The sequence below is a fragment of the Myotis daubentonii genome, chromosome 1 (assembly GCF_963259705.1).
Source record: "Myotis daubentonii chromosome 1, mMyoDau2.1, whole genome shotgun sequence".
Taxonomy (NCBI): Eukaryota; Metazoa; Chordata; class Mammalia; order Chiroptera; family Vespertilionidae; genus Myotis; species Myotis daubentonii.
The window spans coordinates 9,308,008-9,334,575 of NC_081840.1; the positions used below are offsets into that span (position 1 = coordinate 9,308,008).

General features: G+C 54.3%; 1 protein-coding gene across 4 annotated transcripts in view; it reads left to right on the forward strand.

Annotated features, from left to right (window-relative positions):
* Positions 1 to 26,568, forward strand: part of RIN3 (Ras and Rab interactor 3) — a 113,859-nt gene that overhangs the window by 23,878 nt on the left and 63,413 nt on the right. For all 4 annotated transcript variants that reach the window (XM_059687982.1, XM_059688003.1, XM_059688031.1 and 1 more), the window contains exons 2-3: positions 11,452 to 11,653; positions 20,860 to 20,977. In XM_059687982.1, the coding sequence (XP_059543965.1) occupies positions 11,452 to 11,653; positions 20,860 to 20,977 (320 nt within the window). The remainder of the gene's footprint in view (positions 1 to 11,451; positions 11,654 to 20,859; positions 20,978 to 26,568) is intronic.

Sequence of the window (26,568 nt, forward strand, 5' to 3'; positions counted from 1 at the left end):
CCAGCGCAGCGAAGGCTAGGGAAAAGCCTAACAACACCCTGAGTGCCCATACGTCAGCTTTGTTAAATCCTATCTTTGGCCATGTTGCCTCCGATCTTTTCAAAACCGGCAAATCGTTACAGCACTGGCTGAGGCCTCCTTCACACCCCTCCCCATCGCGGTTTCTCCCCCCTCCCCCCCTCCCAGAGCGGCCACCATCCTGACTTTGGTGTGCGTACGCACCCACAATCAAGACACAGAACTGTTTTGTGTGTTTTCATACCTCATCTGCATGGTTTTGTTCCTTCTGTGATTTGCTCCTGGCACTTAACATTAGGCGTTGGGGTTTGTTTGATTTAAAAGTTTTTTCATTTGGCGTGACTCCGGACTCCAAGAAGAGTTTCAGGAATAGACCCATGAATCCCCGTGTGGACACTCTTACCCAGATCCACCAATTATATTAACACTAGGGGCCCGGTGCATGAAATTCGTGCACTGGGTGTGTGTGTGGGGGGGGGGGGGGGAGTGTCCCTCAGCCCAGCCTGCCCCCTCTCACATACTGGGAGCCCTCAGGCGTTGATCCCCATCACCTTCCAATCGCAGGATCAGCCCCTTGCCCAGGCCTGACGCCTCTGACAGAGGCGTAGACTCCCATCACCCTCCGATCGCCTGATTGGCCCCTTGCCCAGGCCTGACGCCTCCGCCAGAGGTGTCAGGCTTGGACAGGGGACCCCCTTCTCCCCCCGATCACTGGCTCTGACCCCCGCCCAGGCCTGAGGCCTCTGGCCCAGGAATCATGCCTGGGCAGGGGACCCCCATCTCCCTCTGATCGCTTGCTCCACCCCCCGCCCAAGCCTGACACCTCTGACCCAGGCTTCAGGCCTGGGCAAGGGGACCATCATATCCCCCCAATCCCTGGCTCCGCCCCCCACCCAGGCCTGATGCCTCGGCCAGAGGAGTTGACCCTCATCACCCTCCGATCACCAATCACCGGATCAACCCCTTGACCAGGCCTGAGGCCTCCGGCAGAGGTGTCAGGCCTGGGTAGGGGACCCCCAGCTCCCCGCGTTGCAGGCTCCACCCCTGCCCAGGCCTAACGCCTCTGGCCTAGGCGTCCGGCCCAGGCAGCGGGGACCCGCAGCTGCAGCGGCCCCGTGATCGTGGGCTCCGCTTTAGGCCCAGGCAAGGGACCCCTAGCTCCCGGGACTGCCAGCTTCGACCGTGTCCAGCTCCCATCGCTGGCTCCACCCCTACTTCCTGCTATCACTGGTCAGGGCGGCAAAGGCGCCTGATTCTCCGATCATGGCTGGGGGGCAGGGCAAAGGCGGCCCCAGGGCCGCCTTTGCCCTGCCCCCCAGCTCTTAACTCCCCCCTGGGTTTCTGATCACTGTCAGTGGCAGGGGGCTTCTTCCTGCTTTCCCTTTCGCCTCCCTGCATTGTGCCTACATATGCAAATTAACGGCCATCTTGTTGGCAGTTAACTGCTAATCCTAGTTGGCAGTTAATTTGCATATAGCCCTGATTAGCCAATGAAAAGGGTATCGTCGTACGCCAATTACCATTTTTCTCTTTTATTAGATAGGATTTTCTCACACCTGCTAGTTCTTTTTCTCTCTCTCGTTCATGTTTTCCTGAACCTTGTGAGGGGAAGAAGCAGGCTTTGTGTCCCTTGACTCCTATTTGTTTCCGTGGGGATTTCCCAAACTCAAGGACATTCTCCTACTAACCTCAGCACAGGGGTCAAAATCAGGAAATCAGGGTGTGCTATAGACAGGATTTTGGGATTTCATGGTGAGGCAGTGGTTTCTACCCCCTAGCAGCCGGGTGCCAGTCCAGGGTGGATGAGTCCCAGCCTGTTCCCCATTCTCTGTGAATGGACATTGGTTGTTCCGCCCTCTCAGTGTGACCGCTGCTGCAGTGACCATCCTCACTGTTACCTTATGCTCTCGAGTGCATCCTGGGAGGGGGGCTGCTGGGGCCTGGGCTCCGGGGTCCCCATCTCGTAGACTTTGACATTGTCTTCGGAGGAGTAGGTGCAACCATTTTCATTCTTGGGGGTGCTTTACCCCCGTGGTGCTCTGATGGCTTTTAGGGGGCTGACTGATGGATTCTCACCTCCCTCGGGCCAGTTCTCATGCTGTTGCCATAGCAACAGGTGTTCCTGGGAGAAAAGGCATGACCATACACAAGGTTACCCCAGCTAGAATAACCCCCTCTTGTGTGCTGGATGCTGCTCGATGCACCTTCCATGCGGCAGGCATTACCAGCTCCATTGTGCAGATGAGAAACTGAGGCCTGGGAAGGTTAAACACCCGGCCGAAGGTCACAATGGCTGGGATGTGGCCGGGGTTGGGGTGAGGCTCGTTCTTTATCTTCGGGCTGGCAGATTGTGTGAAATAAGCCCCGAGTCTCTGACTGCATTTGCAGCGAGAGGACGTCAGCTGAGAGGTCAAGGCCTCTTCCTGTGACATCCCCCACTCCCGCTCCTGCCCCATCTTCTCGGTCCCTTCCCCTCTGTGCAGGGGGATTGGTGAGCAGCAGTGAGCATGGAGGGGAAGGGAGAGGATAAGGGGTGGGGGTGACAGTGAGCGACTGTCCCCCTCATCCGGGAGGGAGGGCCGAGGCATGGCGTGGCCTCAGGCTCCTGGGTCAGAGTCAGGAAACACTCCTCCCTGGGCCTCTGGACGGTCCTGTCCCAGCTCGAGAAAGAGGTGCCACTTCCAACTGGAGAGAGGGGCTTTGTCTGGTACTCACACACCTGCTCAGAGGGATCGGGCCACACCTGAGCACGGACCACTGCAGCCACGCCTGCCCCTGCTGGCCTGGGAGCCCTGAGAGCCTGGGGACCAGGCCTCTCCCTTGGTCTCATGGTGGCTGGAGGCCGGCCAGCTGAGGTCGGGGTGGTGGATGGGACGGAGGTGGCCTTTTCCCGGTCCTCCCCTTCCATCCCACACTCCCCGGGGTTCTGCCAAGTCTGCACAAGGGGCCTCAGTTCTCGTCCCAGCGAGGCGTGGTAGGAACTTCCTGAGCGGCTTCCCTGGGGCAGAGGTGGCCCCGAGCCAAGCCGCATCCTGGTAGCTGGGAGACCTCCTGCCTTCCTTTCACACATGCAGCGTCCAGGGGGCCCCACCCGGGGCTGCCACACTCGTGGCTCCACCTCTGTGCTCAGCAGCCCCCTTAGATGCCTCTCCACCCAGAGCAGATATTTCTCTTCTCACTCACGTTGCATAAGCCTGTGACGGGGACACAGGGAGCTGGGGACACACCATGCCAGTTTACTCCTTCTTCCGGGAGCTGGTGAGAAAATCTCCCCCATGAACCGGACGCTGAGTCCGCCCTGGTCCCTGCAGCCCTGGACCGGGGGTCCCCGAGTGTCTGACCACTCGGCAGCTGGGCGGGGCAGCCTGGGTGTCAGAGGCTGTCAGCACTGCACGTTCGAGATAAGTGCTCTGTTCCCAGGAGCAGAAGGAAAACTAGTCCTGGAATGATTTCTCTTTCCGGTGGAATTGCTCTCAAGTTTCTGAGGCTCATTGTTTTTGCACCAATGGTGCCATTAATCAGCCGAGATCCCTGGGGGCTGCCTCTGCAGGGCCCTGAGCAGGGTGTGGCTGCTGAGAAGGGAGGCGTGGGTGTCGGGGTCACTGGTTCTGCCGGCAGATGACATATCCAGGGCCGTGTGGGCTCCGCGATGGTCCCTGGTAGTTAGCGCTGACGTGGCCAGGCTGTTGTAGTACAGTAATCACCGCACTGAAATAGAGCCGGACCGGTGCCAGCTCCGGGGATCCCCAGCTGTGCCATCCTGCCAGAGCCTGACAGCCACCGTCATGGCCATGGGCACCGTGCAGACACAGGTGTGCCCCCAGCCAGCTCAAGTCACCCAAGGCCGAAGCCAGCAGGTGCAGCTGCCCGGCCCCGTTACCCGTCTGGCCAGGTCAGAGCAGGTGCCCCTGTCACTCTGTCTCCTCAGGGCTTCCCTGCTCCTGTGACCCAAGCGAGACCCAAACCTTCCCCACCTCAGCTGTTCCTTCTCTAACTTCTCCACTTGCTGTAGCCTTTGACACTTACAGATCCTCTCCACCCTCAGGTCCCATAGCTGCCAAGTCACCTCTTAGGGGCCCTGCACAGGCCTTTGTTACGGCTGCACCAGCCCCGGGAGAGGAGGACGCCAGGAGGTGTGGACAATTCCTGGAGAGCCGTATCTTAAGAGCCGTTGGCCTCTCCGGTGATTTAGTCAGAGCCCCCACGGATGGCCTCTATGGCACGCGTCACCGCAAGGTTTCTGGGACAGCCAGCACCAGCTGGGCTCGCTGTGTCAAAGGGACCCTCCCAGACTGTTCCTGTGCCAAAACAAACTGACATCTTTTTTCATGTCAAGCCATGTGGTTCCCAGGCACTTGAACTTGTGGGTTATCTCTGGGGCCAGATGTTATCGTGGGTATGAGCTGAGTGCAACACGCAGATGCGTACCTCAGTCACTCTATCCAACACGCTAGGTCCTAAAATCAAGGCTACCAGGTGGGAGAATTGTAGCAAGAAGAGGAAAAGGAGAATTTGAACTAGAAAAACAATAGTTGACATTGACTATGATTGTGTGTGCTGTGCAAAGTACTTGAGAGGCATCTTAGCGAATCTGCACGAACACTCTACTAGCAGGACTATTATTATTAGTCTTTTTTTAAATGCTAAAGCTAAAGCCCAGAGAGGTAAAGTAACTGGACAGAGATCGCACAGCCTGGATTCAAACCTAGGGCTTCTAGCAACAGCAGGCAGGCCTCTTCTGAACGGGCCTTCAAGGGCTGGGCAAACTTTATCCCTAATAGTTTACTATAAAAAAAATTTAAATAGAAGAAGAGTTGAAAGAATTTTGCAGTAAACACTCATATACTACCCTCTTACCCTTAATGTTTTCGTAAATTTGTTTTATTACATATCCCTATCCATCTACCTTTTTCTTGTTCTTTTTTTTTTTTTTTTTTTGCATTTCAAAGAAAGTTTTGGGCACTCCCTGAATATTTTACAATGCATATCATTAGAGTCCAGTATTTATCTAGGGTTCTCTTTTATTGTTTTGATGTAAAATTTACACATACTGAGTGTACCACTTGAACTTCATATACAGTATGAATATTTTTGCCTCTGGCTCCTTTCACTCAGCATAAAGCAGGGGTCCTCAAACAACGGCCCGCGGGCCACATGCGGCCCGCCGAAAACATTTATCCGGCCCGCCGGGTGGTTTTGCCGCCGCTGCCTGTCCTGCTTAGCAGCCGACTCGTCCCGGGCCCGCAGTGCGCATGTGTGGAATGTCTGAGGGACAGTGAGTGAACTGGCCCCCTGTTTAAAAAGTTTGAGGACCTCTGGCATACAGCTTTTGAGGGTCATCCATGTGGTGTGTGTACTAGTATCTGTAGTTCCGTATTTATTGCTGTTCCACTCCTCCATGCCCCAGCATCTGTTTGTCCATTCTCCCATCGATGGGCCCCTGGACCAGTCTGGGGCTATTACAAGTAAAGCTGCTGAGAGCGCTTGGCTTCAGGTCTTTTGTCTGTTTGTTTTTTGTAAATCCTCACCCGAGGATGTTTTCCCATTGGTTTTTATGGGGAGTGGGAGAGAGAGGGAAAGACAGTAAGAAACATCGATGTGAGAGAAATACATCGATTGGTTGCCTCCTGCACGAGCCCCGACCAAGGCCCAGGCCGGGGAGGAGCCTGCAACCAAGGTACGTGCCCTTGACCAGAATTGAACCAGGACCCTTTGGTCTGCAGGCCAGTGCTCTATCCACTGAGCCAAACCAGCTAGGGCGTCTTCGGGTCTTTTAGCGGACATTTGCTTTCCTTTTTTCTTGGGTATACACATAGGCATGGAATTGGCTGGGCCAGAGGGCAAGCGTATGTTAAGGTTTATAAAAACCCGCCTTTTCCCAAAGTGGTTGTGCCAGTGTGCATTCTCCCCAGCAGTGTACGAGAGTCCTCATTACATCCACCCTCCACCAAGTGATGGTGGCAGGCTTTGTAATGTTAGCCATGCTGGTGGTTGGGTCGTGGTATCTCATTGTGGTTTCAATTTGCATTTCCCTTATGACTAATGAGGTGAGCCCTCTTTCACCTGCTTTTTGGCCATTTGTATGTCTTCTTCTTTGAGGGCTCTTCCAATCTTTTGCTCATTTTATAAATTAACTAGAGGCCCGGTGCACGAATTTGTGCATGGGTGGGGTCCGGCCTGCCCGCCCCAATTTGGCCGATCAGGCTGGGCCAGCTGGGGGGAGGGGATGTGGGAGGTTGGCTGGCTGGCCCCACCCTCTGGTCAAACTCCTGGTCGAACTCCCAGTCGAGGGGACAATTTGCATATTAGCCTTTTATTATATAGGATTTGCTTGTTCTCTGTTGCATGCATGCTTTGCAAATATTTTCTCCCCGCCTGTGGTTTGAGTATTCATTTTCTGAATGAGGTGTTCTGATGGGCACAAGTTTAAATTGTGATGCATCTGATTTATCCGTCTTTTCTTGTATGGTTCTTGCTTTCTGGGTCCAATGCAATAAACCGTTGCCCGCCCATTGGAGAGAATGTTGGAGGGGGCCGTAGAGAACCTGTAGGAGCCCCAGGTGGGGACGTGCCTCTTTCGCTGGGTGATGAAGAACAGCCCTTTGTAGGGGAGTCTACAGGGAGGTGCTGTTCAGAAAGAAATATCTTCAGTATGAGGAGACCGGACTGACTCCTTAGGCAGTGGGCACCATGGACGGCTTCAGAGCAGGGGAGGACGTGATCACAAGAGAGGGATGGCACAGTCCCGGGATGCTAGAGCCTGGGGCAGAGTTTCTTCTTGGTCACCTTGAAAGCAGGGCGTGTCCCCTGCCAGGGAGCTGGAGGCAGGGGTGCAGGTTCATCTCTGTGGCTCCTCGAAGACTCTCCGGGGACCCAGAAGCCACCCAGTCCCCACTAGGACTTAATGGGCCCATTTCTTGCCAAAGAAGCCTGGGGGTTGGCGTGGGCCAGTTGCTAGAAGGCAGCTCAGGGAAGGTGTCCACATACATGGGTTTATTTATTTTGTTAATCCTCACCTGAGGATATGTTTCCATTGTTTAGAGAGAGTGGAAGGAAGGAGGAGAGACACAGAGAAACATCAATGTGAGAGAGACACATCAATTGGTTGCCTCCTGCACACACCTGACCAAGGATGGGGTTCAAGCCTGCCCTTGGCTGGAATCCAACCCGGGATCCTTCAGTCCGAGGGCCAACGCTCTATCCACTGAGCCAAACCAGTTAGGGCTCCATGTCCATGGGTTTAGAGCCAACTCTCCCAGAATCCTTACAAGGACCCCTGCCCTTCCCCACACTGATCTCGCCCCCTCCCTAGCTCCTGCCACCTCCCTGGCTTCCTTGCAGTTTTTTCTAGACCAGATAACATAAGCCCTGTGTCTGGAGTCTCTTCCCCTCGCCAGCACTGGTCATCATCTGACATAGCCTAGGTCCCTCATTGTCCTTGTCTATCGCCACCCCTCCCCTGCCCCAGGAAGTGGCTCCATCCTGGCTCATCCCTCCCCCGGCCTCTCCCCACAGCAAATGCCAACCCTGATCACTGGTGCCCCTGGGCAACAGCACAGGAACTCACAGGGCAAAGAGCCACGTCTTCCTGGCTCTATAACTAGGTTTTGGTATGTGTGTGTTTTTTTAATCATTTTGTTCTCTGCTCTAACCCAGCGCATAGACCAACATCTGGCACTAGCAGGCCCTCAGAAAATATTCGTAGTGTGAATGAATGCGAGGCAAACCCCTCATTTCTTCCAGGGGTCACCCAGGGCCACTCAGCCAATGGAGGCGTCTTCCAGGCCACCCCCTGCCCATTGCACAGATGAGGAGATTGAGACCCTGAGAGGGACCGGACCTGCCTAGTTTGTGGCAGAGCAGAAAGGAGCCTTTAGCTTTCGCCCCGGCTGCTGTTAGAGTCCTCATTGCTCCCAAGGGAGGAGATTTGAGGATGATCATCAAGCCTTTTGGTGCCAGAAGATATTTTTGGTTTTCAAGGGGGCGAGGGAGGAGGGTTAGAGGAAACTAATGGGCCTGAAGTGCTTGTTTTCTGGGTAATTCTGGCTCCTCTGTTTCAACTTCTCTCCCAGAGGAGATGCTGCAACCACACTTTAGGGCTTGGGAAGAGGTTACATCAACAGCAGCTGGGCCGCCCCGGCCTTGAGCTCGGAATGAGACCCACCAGGCCCCAATGTCACAGCCTGTGGACACCCTGGGGCTGCCCTGCTGCCCCCACGCCCCCAGTCCCGTGGTGCCCGCTACTGCCTGGGACACTCCTGCCGTCCTGGCAACCTGGCACCGTCTTCTGTGTGGACCCAGAGGGAAATCCATAAATAGCCACACGCGCACACGCACACACAGATCCAGGAGAGGGAGGGCCTCTCGGAGGCTTTGGGGGTGGGGCGTCAGAGGAGGAACTGTAGCACAGTGATGTTGACATGTCCCGCATCACCTCACATCTCCCTGCTCAGGTCTCTGCAAAACCCACCTGCTTAACACAGCACAGCTCTGCTGGACGGTTTAATCCACTTCCCGGGTCTCCTCACCCTCCCCCCCCCCCCCATCACCAGGACCCCACCCTCCTCTTTAGGAAATGCTGTTCCCTCATCAGGACTTCTGGGTCCTGCTGCCCTCTGGCCCCTCCCACGCCCCAGGAAATGGCTCCATCCTGGCTCATCCCTCCCCCAGGGCCTCTCCCAACAGCAAATGCCAACCCTGATCACGGGTGACCCTGGGCAGCACCACAGGGACACACAGGGAAAAGAGCCACAGCCTCCTGGCTTCATAACTGACTACCCCCTTTGGCCTGATTAAGGCCTCACCCCTGCAGACTGAGTTCCTCCCTCAGGTGGGATGCACACGGCCCACGCAGCCCACCTGACTCCGGGTTGGAGGCACTCAGATGCCATCCCTCCTTTTCTAGAATCACAGTGCGTGTGTGGGCGGGGGTGGGGGGGGGCGTGGGGGAGTGCTCCAGGCGGGGTCCTCTGCTTTGGTTTTGCTGTTTCTTAAGCCCGAGACTCTCCTCCGCCACCCCCCCCTCCCCCCGCCCTGGCCTGTTAAGTCCTCCTGGTGGGGGCAGGGATGCTGACTGGGAGGGGCCACAGGAGACACTCCTGGAAGTGTCTGTATCAGCGCATCCAACAGGTAGAACACAAGCCTCGTAGGTAGTCGTAGATCTTCTAGTAGCCACATGTCAAAAGAAATGAGTGGAATTAATTTTACTAATGTTTTATTTAACCCAGTATATCTAAACAATTATCATTTCCGAGTGTAATCAATGCAAGTTATTATTAACTAGGGGCCCGGTGCACGAAATTCGTGCACTGGGTGTGTGTGTGTGTGGGGGTGGGGGAGTATCCCTCAGCCCAGCCTGCCCCCTCTCACATACTGGGAGCCCTCAGGCATTGACCCCCATCACCCTCCAATCGCAGGATCGGCCCCTTGCCCAGGCCTGACGCCTCTGACAGAGGCGTTAGGCTTGGGCAGGGGACCCTCATTTCCCCCCATCACTGGTTCAGCCCCCAGTCCAGGCCTGACGCCTCCGCCAGAGGTGTCAGGCTTGGACAGGGGACCCCCATCTCCCCCTGATCACTGGCTCTAGCCCCCGCCCAGGCCTGAGGCCTCTGGCCCAGGAATCATGCCTGGGCAGGGGACCCCCATCTCCCTCTGATCGCTTGCTCCACCCCCCGCCCAAGCCTGACGCCTCTGACCCAGGCTTCAGGCCTGGGCAAGGGGACCATCATATCCCCCCAACCCCCGGCTCCGCCCCCCACCCAGGCCTGATGCCTCGGCCAGAGGAGTTGACCCTCATCACCCTCCGATCACCAATCACCGGATCGGCCCCTTGACCAGGCCTGAGGCCTCTGGCAGAGGTGTCAGGCCTGGGTAGGGGACCCCCAGCTCCCCGTGGTTGCAGGCTCCGCCCCTGCCCAGGCCTGCCTCTGGCTGAGGCGTCTGGCCTGGGCAGTGGGGACCCGCAGCTGCCGCCTTTGCCCTGCCCCCCAGCTCTTAGCTCCCCCCTGGGTTTCTGATCACTGTCAGTGGCAGGGGGCTTCTTCCTGCTTTCCCTTTCGCCTCCCTGCATTGTGCCTACATATGCAAATTAACCGCCATCTTGTTGGCAGTTAACTGCCAATCTTAGTTGGCAGTTAATTTGCATATAGCCCTGATTAGCCAATGAAAAGGGTATCGTCGTACACCAATTACCATTTTTCTCTTTTATTAGATAGGATGAGCTATTTACAGTCTTTTTTTTTTTATACCAATAGTGTTCAAAGCCCTGTGTGCAGGTCTCAGCTCAGACCACCCACTTTTCTTTTTTCAGTAACTGTGTGCACTCAATATGAATTTGTATGAGTTTCAGGTGTGCAGCATCGTGGTTAGACAATCATGTACTTTACAGCGTTCCCCCCAATATTTCCAGCACCCACCTGGCACCATACAGTTATTTCAGTATCATTGACTGTGTTCCCTCTGCTGTACTTCATGTCCCGGTGACTATTTTGAAACTACCAATCTGTACTCCTCAATCCCTGCATCTTTTCACCCAGTGCCCTAAACTCCTGGTCCCCGAACTACCCTTTTTTAAAATATATTTTTGTATTGATTTCAGAGAGGAAGGGAGAGATAGAAACATCAATGATGAGAAAGAATCATTGATCAGCTGCCTCCAGCACGCCCCACACTGGGGATTAAGCTTGCAGCCCGGGCATGTCCCCTGACCGGGAATCGAACCACGACCCCCTGGTTCATAGGTTGACGTGCAACCACTGAGCCACACGGGCTGAGCTTGACCACCCATTTTTCAGAGCTCAGTTCCCACATGTAGCTACGGTATCGGACAGCGCAGTTTTCTGCCTTGATCTGGGTTGTAGCCGGCAGGCATAGACACTGTAAGAATTTGTCTCACTGTATGCTAGAGACTGGTGCATTTCACTGTGAGTAAGCTACATGTTCACTAAAAAGGTTCTTAAAATCCTGTTCAGAGTTCTGGTTGAATGCACCCTCTGGCTCATCCCTCCCCCAGGCCTCTGAACCCACCCTGGGCTGGGATTAGCTACTTCCCTCACATTGTGTTTCTGTGAGGTTCACTCCAGTGCTGTCCTACAGCTGGTTGTTTCTATCTATGTTTCACCCATCCTATATAATAAAAGCCTAATATGCAAATCGACTGATGGGCGGAATGACCTTTCTGAATGACCAGTGGGCGGGGGCGGGGCCTTGGGGCCACGAGGCAGCCAGGGCTGCGAAGGCCTACCCTTGCATGAATTTTGTGCATCCGGCCCCTAAAGCACTGAAAGGTGAAGAGTTCATTCATTTTTAACTCCCTCGGGGGCCACTGGCTTCCTGGATGCTAAGTCAGCCAGCAGGTTGCATTGAGCCCCCACTGGTTCTAAACCCCTCTCCGTGAGGCCGCAGAATCGGCTGACCATTTGATTCTGTTTTCAGTCCTAGTCCAGAGGTTGATAAAAGAGAGGAAGAGGAGGAGGAGGATGGCATGGGGCCTTGTCCGCCAGTCACCCCGAAGAACTGCCTTGCTCCCCGGGGCATCAGCGTGCTGGAGAAACTCGTCAAAACGTGCCCGGTGTGGCTGCAGCTGGGCCTGGGCCGGGCCGAGGCGGCCAGGATCCTGCACCGAGAGGCGGCCGGGGTGAGTCGGGGGTCTCTTCATCTCGTGGTCAGTGGAGCAGGTACAGTTACAGGGAGCTGCGCGTTAGCTTTCCTTGCTTATGTTTATCAGCTTCCCAACCAGGGTGATTTTTCCAGAGCTCAGGAGTGAGTGGGGACTGGTGGGAGGGCTGGTTTCTGTTTGGAGAGCAGGTGTCCCCGCTGGAGCGCAGGGCAGGTGTGGCTGGGTGGGCCCTCTGGGCATTTGGGCACCGGAGGCAGGACTGACACTTTGAGAACTGAGGTAGGTGTCTGGGGACTAGAGAGAACCAGAACCGGACAGACCTGAGAAATCATTTTACACCCCGTATTTACACATGAAAATAGGGGCTGTGTGATGGGGCCACAAGATTTCTTTGGAATCAGGCTCTGTGAGTTGGGCAAATGCTCACATTTGCTGAGTCTCACTTTCCCCCTTTGAAATGGAGCCGTGAATAGCACTTTCCTCCCAGTAGGGTAAGCCCCACACGGGGAGAGGGGCCGGTGGGCAGGAAGGGTGAGTCAGCGCTCACCCAATGCCACCCCCACCCACCCCACGCAGTTTCTCTTACGTGGCCCTTCCCTTCTAAAAAAGAGGTATAGTTAATTTGTTCAATTATAAAAGGGATATGCGTGTTCACTGCAAAAAAAAAAAAAAAAAAGAAACTGGACAAAAGTGATAAAATAAGAAGTATCTTATAAAGTTCTTTGCCACCAGTTTTTTTTCAACTAACCTAGTTCCTACATGTCTTTTTGCTTGTATTGTTTTTAACGACGTGAAATTCAGTTAACATAAAAGTAGCCATTTCCAAATGCACAATTTAACACATTCACAATGTTGTGTAGCCACCACCTCTATCTAGTTCCAAAACATTGCATCACCCCAAGATGAACCCCTTAGCCCTTAAGCAGCCAGTCACTCCCCAGTCCTCCCTCCCCAGGCCCCGGCAACCACCAGTCTGCTCCCAGAAGTCACTTTTGCTAGAAGTGCATGTGTTGCTCTCCAGCCCTTTTCCAGTGAGAGTCCCACATCGATGACAGCTCGTGTTCACTAAGTACTTCCTGTTCCAGGCAGTCGTCTAAGTTCTTCCCGTGAATCAGCTCCGTTTATCCTCGCAGCGGCCCTCTGGGGCAGGAAGGACTATTCTGCCCATTTTACAGTTGAGGTAACTGAGATACAAAGTTGAGTGACTTCCCCCAGGTGACACAGGGAGTGAGGCCCACGCTGGAACTTGAACCCCGGCAATCTGGGTGCTCCTGTGCTGTATTGTACACACATGTTTTATGTGACGCAGACAGAATCGTATCTTTCAGCCATTGGGCACTTTTGCGGTCCTCACCTTCCGTGTCGTCTATGATGCTGCACTGTGTCCGGGGACTAGACCACGCTCATTAATTCATGGGCTGAGTGGTCAGTGGACTCCTTCTCACTTTGGACGAGATAAAATCCATCGGGTTGGCAGTGGTACCTGAAAATAGGAATGACTGCTACGTATCGGGCCTCCAGCAAAGTCCCAGAGTTGGAGCAGATGCGCCTTCTGTTCCCTGCTCTGCCCTTCCACCCCACTCTGCCCCAGGAGCTGCTGTATCTTCCAGCAGAAGCAAAGCCCTAAGCTCATGCTCTGCATAAAAGACTGGCCAACTGTACCCAACGCTGCTCTTCGCCTCATCTTATTCATCCTCACAGATCTGTCTCTGGTATCAGTGTCCCCATCCCCAGGGAGGGAAATGGAGGCTCAGAGACTTGGGCTCCCTTGCCTGAGCCCACAGCTAGAAGAGCAAGCCTGCAGGACATGGCCTTCAGGGATGCTGGGAAGACCCTTTGCTGCATAATGTCACCCCCACCGAACTGTCCACCCCCCCCCCAAGTGCAATGCCTTCAGTGTTTTTAAAGATGCAGATACTGTGTGGGTGGTCCTCAGGCTGTGAGTGCTCATAGGGTCTTCCAAGACCACCTGGACCCACTCCTCCTGGCACCAGTGAGAGACAGCGCTTCACCCAGCCTGAGGCCAGTGGCCAGGAGAGTGGAGATCCAGGCCCTTTTTGCCCAAATATCTATGTGACCTTGACCATGTCCACCCCGTTCACCACTCCCCTTCTCCCCTCCCTGCAGCCTGCTTCTCTCTGATAAGGTGGGAACATATCGGCCTGATTTTTATTTTGTGTGTGTGTGTGTATCGAGAAACAAGGCAATCAAAAAGCCACCTTTATTCATCCTACACCCAAATGTGTGTTTGTTTTCTTTTTAGAAGTGTTAGATGTGTAGAAAGGTTGCTAAGGGCGTGCAGAGGGTTCCCTTATAGATCCCTCACCCGGTTTCTCTTGTTGACGTCTAACATTATTAGGGCACATTGATCACAATGAATGAACCAAGACTGATACATCTGTGTCAACGAAAGCCCACAGTTTATTCAGATCCCCTTAGCTTTTGCCTAATGTCCTTGTTCTGCGCCAGGATCCCTTCCAGGGCACCATGTCCTCGCCGTGTCTCCATGTCATCATGTCGCATGGCTGTGACAGTTTCTCAGACTTGGTTTTTGATGACCTTGACGGTTTTGAGGAGCACTGGCCGGACATTTTGTAGAATGCCCCTCAGCTGCAAGTCCTCCAATGGTTAGACTGGGGTTATTCTCATCACATCATCTCAAGGGCACATTGTAGCAACATGACTCGTCACTGTTGATGTTGGCCTTGGTCACCCGGCTAAGACCATTATTGGTCACTTCCTCCACGGTAAGGTTGCTCCTCTCCCCCTTCCATACTGTCCTCTTCAGAAGGAAGTCGCTGTAGGAAAAAGTCACACTCCACCTCTTTGATTAGCCACATAAATTATTTGCAATTCTTCTGCATAAGACATGTGTCTCTTCTTCCCCGTTTACTTATTTATTCCGTCATTGACTTATACCAATATGGACTCTGGATATTTATTTTATGCTGGGGGTTACAATCCAATACTACTTTATTTTGTTGCTCAAATTACTCCAGCGTTGGCCACTGGGAGCCTCTCGTTGGCTCCTGTGTCCCTTGGACTTGCTCCCTTGTGTATGGGCTTTGTTTGTTTGCTCATTAGTTTTTTGGAGCCCTCCCTTACTTTCCGTCACTACCAGATGCTCCAGGCTTATCTTGTATTTTCTTGTGTGTTCTTGTTAATCCTCACCCCAGGATATTTTTTCCATTGATTTTCTTTTCTTTTCTTTTTTATTTTTTTATTGAGAGAATGGAAGGGAGGGGGAGAGATAGAGAGAAACATCAATGTAAGAGAGACACATTGATTGGTTGCCTCCCACACGTGCCTGGACCAGGGCCAGGGATTGAGCCTGCGACCCAGGTATGTGTCCTTGACCAGAATTGAACCTGGGACCCTTTAGTCCTCAGGCCAATGTTCTATCCACGGAGCCAAACCAGCCAGGGCTCCCCCTGCAGGGGTCGTGCAGGAGGCAGCCGATCAATGACCCTCCCTCCTCAAATACGTTTCTATCCCTCTCTCTCCCTTTCTCTCTGAAACCAATAAAAATATATTTTTTAAAAACCACCACATCTCAGCCTCAGCCGTAGAAATGCTGATTCTTTGGCTTGGAATGGGGCTCAGGCATCAGTGGGCTTTAAAAGCTCCCCAGGTGGTTCTGTTGTGCAGCCAGGATTGAGAAAGCCCACTCCATGCTATGATACAGCTCCGGCGTCAGCCATGGGAAGGTGGGCCCATGCGTCCAGAGTGGGCTCCGGCCACGGGATCACCGGCCTCCACAGGCACGGCAGCCCCTGCACCCGTGGCCTCGGGGGGACTAGCCACTCCGTTCCTGCCCTGGTGGGCCTGATTGGAAAATCTCCCCGAGCAACTGGAAAACAGTCCTAAAATAACGAAAGTGGAAACGCAGACAGCTCGGGATGGCCCAGGCCGAAGCGGCGAGTGAACACAAAACCATTTAGAGTCGCGAGTGTTGGGTCTTCATACGTTTGTGTGGAGAGGAGGAGGGGCGCAGTGGCTGCAGACTTCTCTCCCTAAGCGTCCCTGTGCCAGCTGTTACTGAAGTCAGCTGGTTCCTCTAACCCCCATTGGCAAAGGTAGACAGGGAGGGGCTTCCGGGACCCGCTGACCCTGCCTCTGGCACTGCAGTCATTTACCTGTGAAACTAAACTCACCTTTGCGAAAGCCTCTTGGGGTCTGGGAAGGACCCCAGGTCACTATGCTGGGACAGGACCTGGGGTGGGGAGTATCCGACCCATGGGCCTTATCGCAAAATCCTCGTAGAGGGAAGAGAGGAGTCTGAGGCTGCATGTTTATCTACCCCATGGCTATGTCACTACCTTCTGTTGCTTAACAAACTGCTCCCAAAATTCAGTGACTTAAAACAGTCACCTTTGGATTTGCTCACAATTCTGTGGGTCAGCAGTTGGGGCGGAGTTCTGCTGAGCGGTTCTTCTGCCGATCTCTCCCGGGGTCAGCATGCAGCCACATCGTCTGGCAGTGTGACGAGCGGGCTGGCCTGAGATGACCTCACTCACATGTCCAGCGGTTGTGCCTGCTGTCGGCTGGGCCAGCAGACTCCAGCAGGCTCACTCAGGTGTCTTCACCTGGCTGTGGTCCGAAGGGTGAGCGTGGAAACTGACATTCCTCTGAGGCCCGGGCTCAGAACGCCACAGCGTCACTCCTGCTGCATTCTTTTGGTCCAAGCAAGGCCCAGGGCCACCCTGCCAGGTCTGGGGAAATAAACTTGCCCTCTGGATGAGAGAAGCTGCAAAGAATTTGTGGCCATTTTTAATCTGCCACTTCATGAATGGTCTTTGAGTCCTTTTTCTATCTCTTTGTTTGGATAAAGATTCATCATCATCATCATCTTATAAATAATTATTTATCAAGTGAGATGATGCCTATAAAAATGCCTATAAAAATCTTAGCATGTGGTTTAGTGCTTGGTGAATGCTAGCAGTTTATCTGAATAAGTATTATAATTTAAGTGCACACTCTGTGCCAGGCATTTCACATACACGATCAGCACTCCTCACAGCAACCCTGAAAGACAGGCATGATTACTTTCATGGGCAGATGCGGAAACTGAGGCCCAGAGAAGTAAAAGGGACTCACCCACAGACCCATAGCTAGTAAGTGGCAGGGCTGGGATTCTAGTCGCACTGCACCTCCCAACAGCTACCTGCAGGGGGTAGAGAAAGAGAAGCAAGGGGGGCTGGGAGAATTTGCACACGGAACCCCCAAGGGTGTTGGAGGAAGAGCTCTGGGTGGCCCACCCAGCACGTTTGCCCGCTCTGTGGGAAGCATCTCCTTAGAGGATGAGCAGTGGGCACTCGGTGAAGGTGGGGCCCCGGGGGAGCTCACACAGGTGGTCTCCCTCCTCGCAGTGACCGTGGCTGCACTCCCCGGGTATAAGCCCAGGAGACTCGCCGGAGCTTAGAGTGCTTTGCAGGGGTCACTGCTCTGCCTCGTCTCCTGGTTTGCTGCACAGGGACACAGTTTCGATGCCGCGGTTACTTCCCAGAAGCGGCCCTGTGACTAGCTGTGCAGCGAAACCTCCCTGAAGGGGAAGGAGGAACAGGCCGTCTTATTCCAAAGGACAGTGGCCAGGGCAGACCACCGCCTGGGGTTCTGCCCACAGCGGGCACCTGTGAGGGCCCCTCCCCACCTGCCCCCACTAACTCGCAGCCTCTTATACCCGCAGCCCCCTTCCCCCAGTGCCTACCTTGGCTCTTCAGAGGAGAACCCCAGGCCTTGGCCACGGCAGAGGAGGTGCTATGTGAGGCTGTAGCCATACGGACAGAGGTGGGCGTTCGGGTTCAGAGCTGAGGGGCTTTTCAGAGACCAGCCTGGGGAGCTTTCCACCCTTCACACCACCCCCGAGGAAGTAGATCACACAGGTGGTGGCAAGAGATAAGCGAGATGCTCACGGTGACACCTGGGCCTGCATCCTGTGTCTGCACTTCCTGTCCACATGGCCTTGGGTTTCTTTGATCTGTCTGTGCCCCACATCTTCATCCATCAGAGGGAACAGTAACAGTACCAACGCCATAGGCCTGCGGTGAGAACTGGGTGATGCCCGGTGTCAGGTGCCTGGGCCGGAGTGCGGGCCTTAGCCGCTCTTTTAACTTGTGGCTCCATACCGTCGACTGGACCGCTCTCTCCAGGAAACCCCTCCTTCTTCTTTGCTCTTCTTTGCGCAATAAACGTGTGTGGTTCTAGATGGAGCCTGGGACTGGGAGCCTGAAGGACAAAGCCCAGCAGCGGGGTGGGGGGTGGGGTCGTCTGTGGAGACCCCCTTGTCCTGCGGGGCATGTTCCTGTGCAGTATCTCAGTTACTTCTCCCAGCCCTGAGGGCTCTGACTTCCTTCCTTGCTTCTGTGGGTGGTCTTCGGTGTTAGTAACCCCGTTTGCAGACCAGAACACTGAGGCTCAGGGAAGCCACGGAATTTCCCAGGCCCCCAGAACTCGTAGCTGGCTGCTCCCTGGCTGGTCGCTGACAAGCCCTCATGCAAGCCCCCAGGCCTCTCCTGGTGGATCTGGGCCCATCAGCCTCCCTGCACACCAATGTGTCACCAAGCGGGGGCTCCTCTGAGCTTCAGGGTCCAGAGGTCTATTGGGGGAGGGGGGGGGCTGCAGTTCCAACCCCCTTTGAAACTCAGGGCCCACCGGGAGTCATCTGTTAGCGTAAACTCAGGTGCGGTAACGAGGGGCTATTTGTGAACTACAGCCGACACTCCTGTCCTATCACTCAGGAAACTCCAGGGGCTTCTGAAGCTTTGCCAGGAGGGGGGGACAAAGGCCAGATGTGTTTTCGTAAATCACCCCCACGCTCACTCGTTCTCACACACACACCCTCTCGCCCGCTCCCTCCCTCACTGCTGGTTCCCACTTGGTCCTCTGAGGAAGAGGCAGCGTGACCTCTTCTCTCTGAAAGACCGCGTGCTGCCGGGGTCAGCTCAGAGCAAGGCCAGGCGTGCTGGGAGCCGAGCATCGTCCCGGCATCTGGGAGTAAGCCGCCTGCCTGCTGGGTCCCCTGGGGAGGGCTCCCTCCAGGGCGGGCCCCTTTGCAGGCAGCATCCCGCCTGCTCCTCATTTCTGCCCCCGGAAGCCTCCCTCCCATCCTCCTCTGTCCGCTCTGAGTTCTCATGCCCTCTGCATGCTCCAGGAGAGGGGCTGGTAAACGCATTGCCAACCCCCTTCAGTGACTAAGGGGTTCTTGGTGTCACTGCTCCCCAGGGGACGGGCACCCGCAGGGAGAGCACATCCTTCAGGCAAGGGCACCCTCTGGGCTGGGCGGAGGGTAGTGCGGTGCTCGGGATCCAGAAGCTAAGGCCTGAGCTCAGATCCAGGGCCAGCACTTACTCACCTGTGGCCTTGGGCATGATTAATTCCCCAGGTTTCCTTCCCTGTCCAGTGGGGATAATAATAGCACCCACCCCCGTGGCGTTAGTAAGAGAATTAACTGAGACCATGGGAAATAAGGAACTGGCGATAGGGCTTGGGGCGGAGGAGGGAGGCAATATGAGTTAGCTGTTACTATCAATAGTAACGATCTATAATAATAAAAGCGTAACATGCTAATTAGACCGGATGTCCTTCCGGAGGAAGCCCGGGTCCCAGGTGCCAGAGGGAAGCCAGTGCCGGCACCTGGGGGAAGGAAGACCTACTCTTGCACGAATTTTGTGCACCGGGCCTCTAGTATTATTGTAATGATTCATTAACAGTTATAGCAACATTGTATGAATAACAAAGAAATATGATCATAATAATAGTAACAGTAACCATGGCAGAGAATTTGGAGCATCACTAGGGGCTGGTAGGACAGTGGGCCTCGGTGAGGAAAGGGGGGGAAGGGCCATCTCAGTGGTCCTCCAGAGCCCCTCATGTGTGGGTCACATCTCAGAGCTGTTTCAGCCCCCCTCCCCAGGGCCTCCCACCCACCTTCCCTCTGCAACTTTGGTGGGACTCCTGGTCTTCCCAGCTCTAGCCCGGGTGCGTGGGGCCTGACAGAGGGAAGCTTAGACCCGCGTGGGTTGTGGAGGGAGGGATGGGGGCTCAGTGACCAAGTCCTTTCTCAGGGAAGGAAGGAATGACCTTCCTTGGCCGAGGACACCCAGCCCCCCTCCTTGGGGAAGGCTGTGCCCCTGGAGGCTGGGGACATTCTAGAAGGTGTCAATCATCGCCTGGAAGGAGGGCTGAGCTCGGGTGGGCCGGCAGAGGCTTAAAAGGACATTTGAAACCACAGAGTTTGTGAATGAAGCGGGACCCCTCCCCAGGATGGCCGTGGGAAGTGCAGCCCCTTCATTGAGCAGAAGCGCCGGAGAAGCAGAAGGGGGGGGGGGGGGCGCTGTAAACACCAGCTCTGGTTTACATTCTGGTGACGCTCAGTTACTAGAGAGAGAGAGAGAGAGGCATCCCCCAGGCTGAGAGGCAGCGTCTCATTTGACCCCAGCAAACCCCCAGGAGGAGAGAGGACAGGGCCCACCCGGTGCGCCAGGCCCAGGCAGGCAGGTACTCAGTCATCACAGCAGCCAGAGGAGAGGGGTCCCGTCAGGACCCGCGAGTGCCTCTGTTTCTTCATCTGTAAAATGGGGAGAACAACACAGCTCACGTCAGAGGGCTATTGATAGGAAGGAGCCAGTGAATGTATGCAAAGTATTGATAACAGTTCCTGTCGCAGAGACAGCTCTATGGTAATTATTAGCTATTTTTATTTCTCTGGGGAAAGTAGTGTGAATTGACCCATATCTGTGACCGCTTCCATCGGCCTCCCCAGGGTGTACATGCTGTGTGACTTGTGAGGACAAGTTGAAATCCAACCTGACTCCCGAACGTTAGAACTTTTCTAAGTGTGAACCCTGGACCACCACCCGGGTCAGACTCAGCTGATTCCGGACACACACCCCCCAACCAAACCAGCCTCTCTGAGGTGGGACATGGGACGCTGCAGGGTCCACACCCCTTGCCTCACTCTGTCTACAGCACAGAATTCTTTGGGAAACGTCGAGTTAGTTGAACCCCCCTCTGTGGGCAAATGAGAAATTGAGACGCAGGAGCCAGGGGACATGGGCTGGGTGACACGTGGCTCGTTGGCCAGAATCCCCCATTCTCCTGAGAGATGCTTGACTGTCCACCCTGCCTCCTTGTTTCTGGAACATTCCAGATGACTTCCGTCTCTCTGTTGTCCTTCGAACCTCCCCTCACACGTTGGATTCACGCAGCCCCCTTCTCTGTTGCAGACATTCCTGGTGCGCAGGGACAGCTGCTCGAAGCGCCTGGTGCTCTGTGTCCACTTCCCTTCCCTGAACGCGGGCTCGTCCGAGGTGCTCGAGTACACCGTCAAAGAAGAAAAATCGAGTGAGTACCCGTCCTTCCGCTCTGGCCTCCGACCACAGCAGCAGATGCTGCAACCCTAACCACAGAGCCCCCCCCCCCCCCCCCCGCAGGCCGGAGGGGTGTAGAATTAGAATCGGGGGAAGCTCTCAGCGCTGACGGGATTGGCAGGTCAGTGTCAGTTTCCGCTCATTGTGTCGCTGCTTGCTGGCTGGCTTCCTGGAGGCCGCTGTGGAGTTTCCTCCTGTTAGCTCAGGCTGGAGAGAGGCAAGAAATGGAGCAGGGACATCTGGGGCCCTGGGGCCTAGTGACAGCCCAGCACACACTCATGATCTCGGACAAGTCACTGAACCTCTCTGGGCCTCTGTTTTCTTGTCTGTCAAATGGGCACGGTATTCGCCTCCTGCCTGTGCCGCAGGGCCTTCATGAGGGTCAAGTGGGCAGGCGCTTCGAAAGACAAAACGCCTGTGTGTGCACAGGGCTGCCAGGGGCGGGCTTGCACCTCAGTGGGAAAATGTTTTGGGACCCCCAATCCAGGGTGGGTTTGTTCCGAGACACAGTGAGAGCGTTTGGGCTTCCCCCTCCTCTCATGGGCCACGCCCTGTATTAAGGGCCCAAAAGCCTGTTAGAAGAATCTGAAGAATATGCCAAGTACCAGCTTAGATCCTCTTATAACTGGATCCAGGGTGTGTGGGCAGCTTTTTACTCTTAGTTAGCAATAGTGACAAAAGTTAAAGAAAATAAAATAGCCCTAGCTGGTTTGGCTCAGTGAATAAAGCATCGGGCTGCCAGTTGAAGGGTCACAGGTTCGATTCCGGTCAAGGGCGCATACCTTGGTTGCCAGCTCAATCCCTGGCCCCAATCAGGGTGTGTGCAGGATGCAGCCAATCAATGTGTCTCTCTCACATTGATGTTTCTCTCTTTCCGTCTCTCCCTCCTCCTCCACTCTCTCTAAAAATCAATGGGAAAATATCCTTGGGTGAGGATTAACCAAAAATAAATAATAATAATATATAAAATATGTATTAAGTAGTATTATATGAGTATTATAGGTATATAATATACTTAAATAGTATATACTTAAGTAATTTATGTTTATATAACTAAGTATTATCTAAATATTTTAAAATATTTATTAAATACTAGGGGCCCGGTGCACGAAATTCATGCACTGGGTGTGGGGGCGGGGGGAGTGTCCCTCAGCCCAGCCTGCCCCCTCTCACATACTGGGAGCCCTCAGGCGTTGACCCCCATCACCCTCCAATCACAGGATGGGCCCCTTGCCCAGGCCTGACGCCTCTGGCCTAGGCGTCGGGCCCGGGCAGCGGGGACCTGCAGTGGCAGCGGGGGGCGCCGCGATTGCGCGGGCTCCGCCCCTGCCCCTGCAGGATGCCTCTGGCTGAGGCGTTCAGCCCGGGCAGCGGGGACCCACAGCTGCAGCGGCCCCTCGATCGTGGGCTCCGCTTTAGGCCCAGGTAAGGGGCCCCTAGCTCCTGGGACTGCCAGCTTTGACCATGCCCAGCTCCCATCGCTGGCTCCACCCCTACTTCCTGCTATCACTGGCCAGGGCGGCAAAGGCGCCTGATTCTCCGATCATGGCTGGGGGGCAGGGCAAAGGCGGCCCCAGGGCCGCCTTTGCCCTGCCCCCCAGCTCTTAGCTCCCCCCTGGGTTTCCAATCACTGTCAGTGGCAGGGGGCTTCTTCCTGCTTTCCCTTTCGCCTCCCTGCATTGTGCCTACATATGCAAATTAACCGCCATCTTGTTGGCAGTTAACTGCCAATCTTAGTTGGCAGTTAATTTGCATATAGCCCTGATTAGCCAATGAAAAGGGTATCGTTGTACGCCAATTACCATTTTTCTCTTTTATTAGTGTTGATTGTGGGATGCTTGTTTCCTAAGAGGCACTTATGCCCGACACTGGGACCATGCCAAGATGAATAAGAGAGCCCTGGCTTCCAGGGTCTCCCAGCCTAATAGAGGGTGGGGCGTGGTGGGTGATACAGACAGACACCCGCACCTGCTGTGCAGTGTGACAGGTGTGACTGCAAGGGGACCCCGGGCTGAGGGGCACAGAGGCCACAAATATCGAATGAATTCAAAGAGTCCGGAGGATTTGGCTAGAAATAAATGATAGAGATTCAGTCAACAGGCCAGGCAAAAACCCAGAAATGTTCCAAAGAAGAAAGAAAAGTTGAGAATTCTTACAATATAAAGCACATTCTTGAACATTATCGGCCTTGCATTCTTAGCCCTAGGACCGCTCCAGGGCCATGACCGATGTCAGGTGACCTGGAGGATGGGAGCCAGGAGGTCTGGTCATGTCCAGTGGTCAGGATGATGTCATGTGGTCTGGCTGCACGAGCCCTTCGGGAGATCATCAGAAGGTTATCGGGAGGTCTGGTATGTGTGCAGATGTATGGCCAGGCTTCGGTGCAGGACGGGGAAGTTCAAAACGTTTACGTTCCAGGCTCGTTAGAACAAGAGTAGAATCGCTTCCTCATACCTCAGCCTGCTCGATTCTGGTAATTTAGCAGCTGGCCTACAGTGACTGCATTTATTTCTTCAGCCGGTTCCTCACAGACCGTGGTGGGAAGGATTTGGGAGGGTGCCAGCAGGAGGGGGCCCAGACTGGGTCCTGAGAGTGAGTGTACGAGACAAAGGCTAATTTCCTAGCTCGGGATTTGGAGGAGAAAGTGAAGGAAGAGGCTGGTTCCCGCTCTTGGGGTCCTTTCTATGGAGACCAGGACTCACGAAGAATGGGTAAAACAGAACTCACTCGTTCGTGTGCTCAACAGATTGTTATTAAGCATCTACTCTGTGTCAGGCACTGTCCTACCACTGGGGACACAGCGGGAAACAACACCCAGTCCCTGCCTCTCAGAGCTTAGGTTGGGGTGGAAGGAGGAGACAACAAGGAAACCATATTGGGTGGCTGTCAGTCAGATGGAGTCAGATGGAGCCAGAGCTATGCAGAAGGTGGAGGTGGGAAGATCAGCCAGCTGCTGGGATAATGATAAAAAGGTGTAATGGCTTAAGCATAGAAGAGGCTAGTTTCCCGCTCATGTGCACGATTCCTGGTCCGCGGGTAAGGCTCAGGGATCCTGGCTGGTGGAGGCCCTGCCACCTTCTGCACTCAGCTTCCAGTTTCCCATGGTTGACTCCACCCCATAGGCTGGAAGGGGAAACCGCCTGGAGGAGGCTTGTGGGCGGGTTTACCAAGTCCTGGAAGTGTTACCTGTGCTTGTATCCCATTGGCTAGAACCAGTCATGTGACCATACCTAACTGCAAGGGAGCCTGGGAAATGTGGTCCAGACGTGTGTCCAGGCAGAAGCAGAGGGCCTGGATTTTGGTGAACTGCTAGAGTCTAAGGTTACAGAGTGTGTAAGGTTGTTAATTTATATAGCAAACCTTAGTGACCCAACATCCTGCAGCGTCCAGCAGGAAAGAAAGTGTAGGAATCTCAAAGAGGAAAGAAACAATGTCATAGTCTCCCCAGATCAAATTCTAGCACCCTCTACCGACTGCAGGAGGGGTGAAGTTGTTTGGGACAACTACTGCTCTCCAAGAACCCTTTCTCTGACGGTCTCAGCAGGTGCCTCCGGGGCTGCAGACACCCTGGGTGCTCTCTTGAGGTCATGGGAGAGGGACAGACATGAGCCTATCTGCTTGTGGACTTGTGTAGTCCTGCCTCTTGATGAGAGTAACTGGGCTTTGGGAACTGACCTAGACACTAGTTAGCTACTACAATCCTTTAGAAACCCAAGGGCCAAATGCACGTTAAATTTTAACACCGACCTCAGGAAAGTAGCTGGAAGTGGGGAGTAGTGATGTGCTGAGCCTGTTACACGCCACGTGCTCTAGAAGTTCAAGGGCGGAGCATGGTTCAAGGTCAGGCTGATCGGGAAGGCTTCTCGGAGGAAGAGGGAATGGGGCTGGACCGATGGAGAGTCTGGAAGTTCTGCTCTTCTCCTTTGCCCCGCTGCTTCTTTCCCATCTCTCTGCCCCAGCCTCCAGGGCAATCCCTTCTAGGTGCCTCCAACCCAATCCACCCCCCAGCTGCCCCGGCCTCTTGGAGCTTCGTCAGAAAGCATGCACAAGCCTGCCCAATGGGACCAGGACACCGTGTCTGGTGGCATGTCTCATTTCTGACCGGGAATCGAACCATGACCTCCTGATGCATAGGTCGATGCTCAACCGCTGAGCCATGGCCAGCCAGGCTCATTTTCCGTTTTTAAACTTTTAAAAAGTTCAGTACCCAGCTTTGCTGAAAAGACTCTCAACACCCAAACCAAAAATCCTTTATGTAACATAACTCTTCTAATCTTGATTCGTGTCCATTCACTGTAACCACACAGATGTTGCCTATAAGTTTGTACGTGTTTTGTTTTGCTCTTTCTTTATGTTACTTCACTGCTCCCCATACGTCTGATCCCTGAGGTCTCCCCTGCCCCAAACCCAGACAATAGCAGGAGAGCAGCAGGTAATGGGCATCTTTGCCATGTTGCTTCGCTGAGCCTACCCTTTTCCTTGTCTTCCTGTTCCGTGGTTTCCTCCCTAGCATCGTGCTGGAGCACAGCCTGTGGAAACAGCGCCGCCTGTGTTGGAACCCAGAGCTGCTTTTACTACCTGTGTGACTTTGAGCACCAGGCTCCTCCAATGGGAGTGATAGCGGTGCCTCCCCCGGAGGGTGCAGGAAGGAGTTAGTGTGTCTGAAGTGCCTAGGGCCCTAGCCAGTTTGGCTCAGTGGATAGAGCGTTGGCCTGAAGACTGAAAGGTCCCAGGTTTGATTCTGGTCAGGGGCACATGCCCGGGTGGCGGGCTTGATCCCCAGTAGGGGGCATGCAGGAGGCAGCCAATCAATGATTCTCTCTCATCATTGATGTTTCTATCTCTCTCCCTCTCCCTTCCTCTCTGAAATCAATAAAAATATTTTTTTAAATAAATAAATAAAGTGCTTAGGACAGGGAGCCTCTCTCCACTTGGTAGATGGGATGCTGCCTGATTCATGAATCGCTCAATAAAGCCAATTAGATCTTTAAAAAAAAAAAAAGATAATAAAGTGCTTAGGATAGTACGGGGAACAATAAAAGTTAGTGTTTGGTGTCGTTGTTGTTGTTAATCCTCCTGCAGGATTAAGCCAAAAGGAGGAGTGGAATGAGCCTACTACACACGTGGTTCCAGGGCTCTGGGTAAGTCCCAGTGTGTACTCAGGGACCGCTTTGTGGTCCGTCTTGGGAGGTGGGAGCCATTAGCCTCCCGAGTCCTCCTGCGGCTCTGGTGGCTGCAGTGAGGGGCAGCCTGAGGAGGAAGTGGGCAGGGAAAGGCCCAGGGCCTAGAACTGGGGCCTTTTGTTGGGATTCCCCACTCAAAGCTGAGGCCAAGGAAGGAGACAAGGGGATCCCCCAAAAGTAGGTGGTCAGTGTCATCTGTGGCCCCGCTCTGTTTGCTCTGAGGGAGAATGACTCCCCTGGACCACCTCTATGAGTCTGTGTGCTTGGATTGCCTCTGGTCCCTTGTTCAGAGTTTCTTTGCAAAACCCTGAAGCAGTCAGCTCAGACTAGTTACGCCGCAATAACAAACACCCTAAACTACAGTGGCTTGCGCGCAGGTATG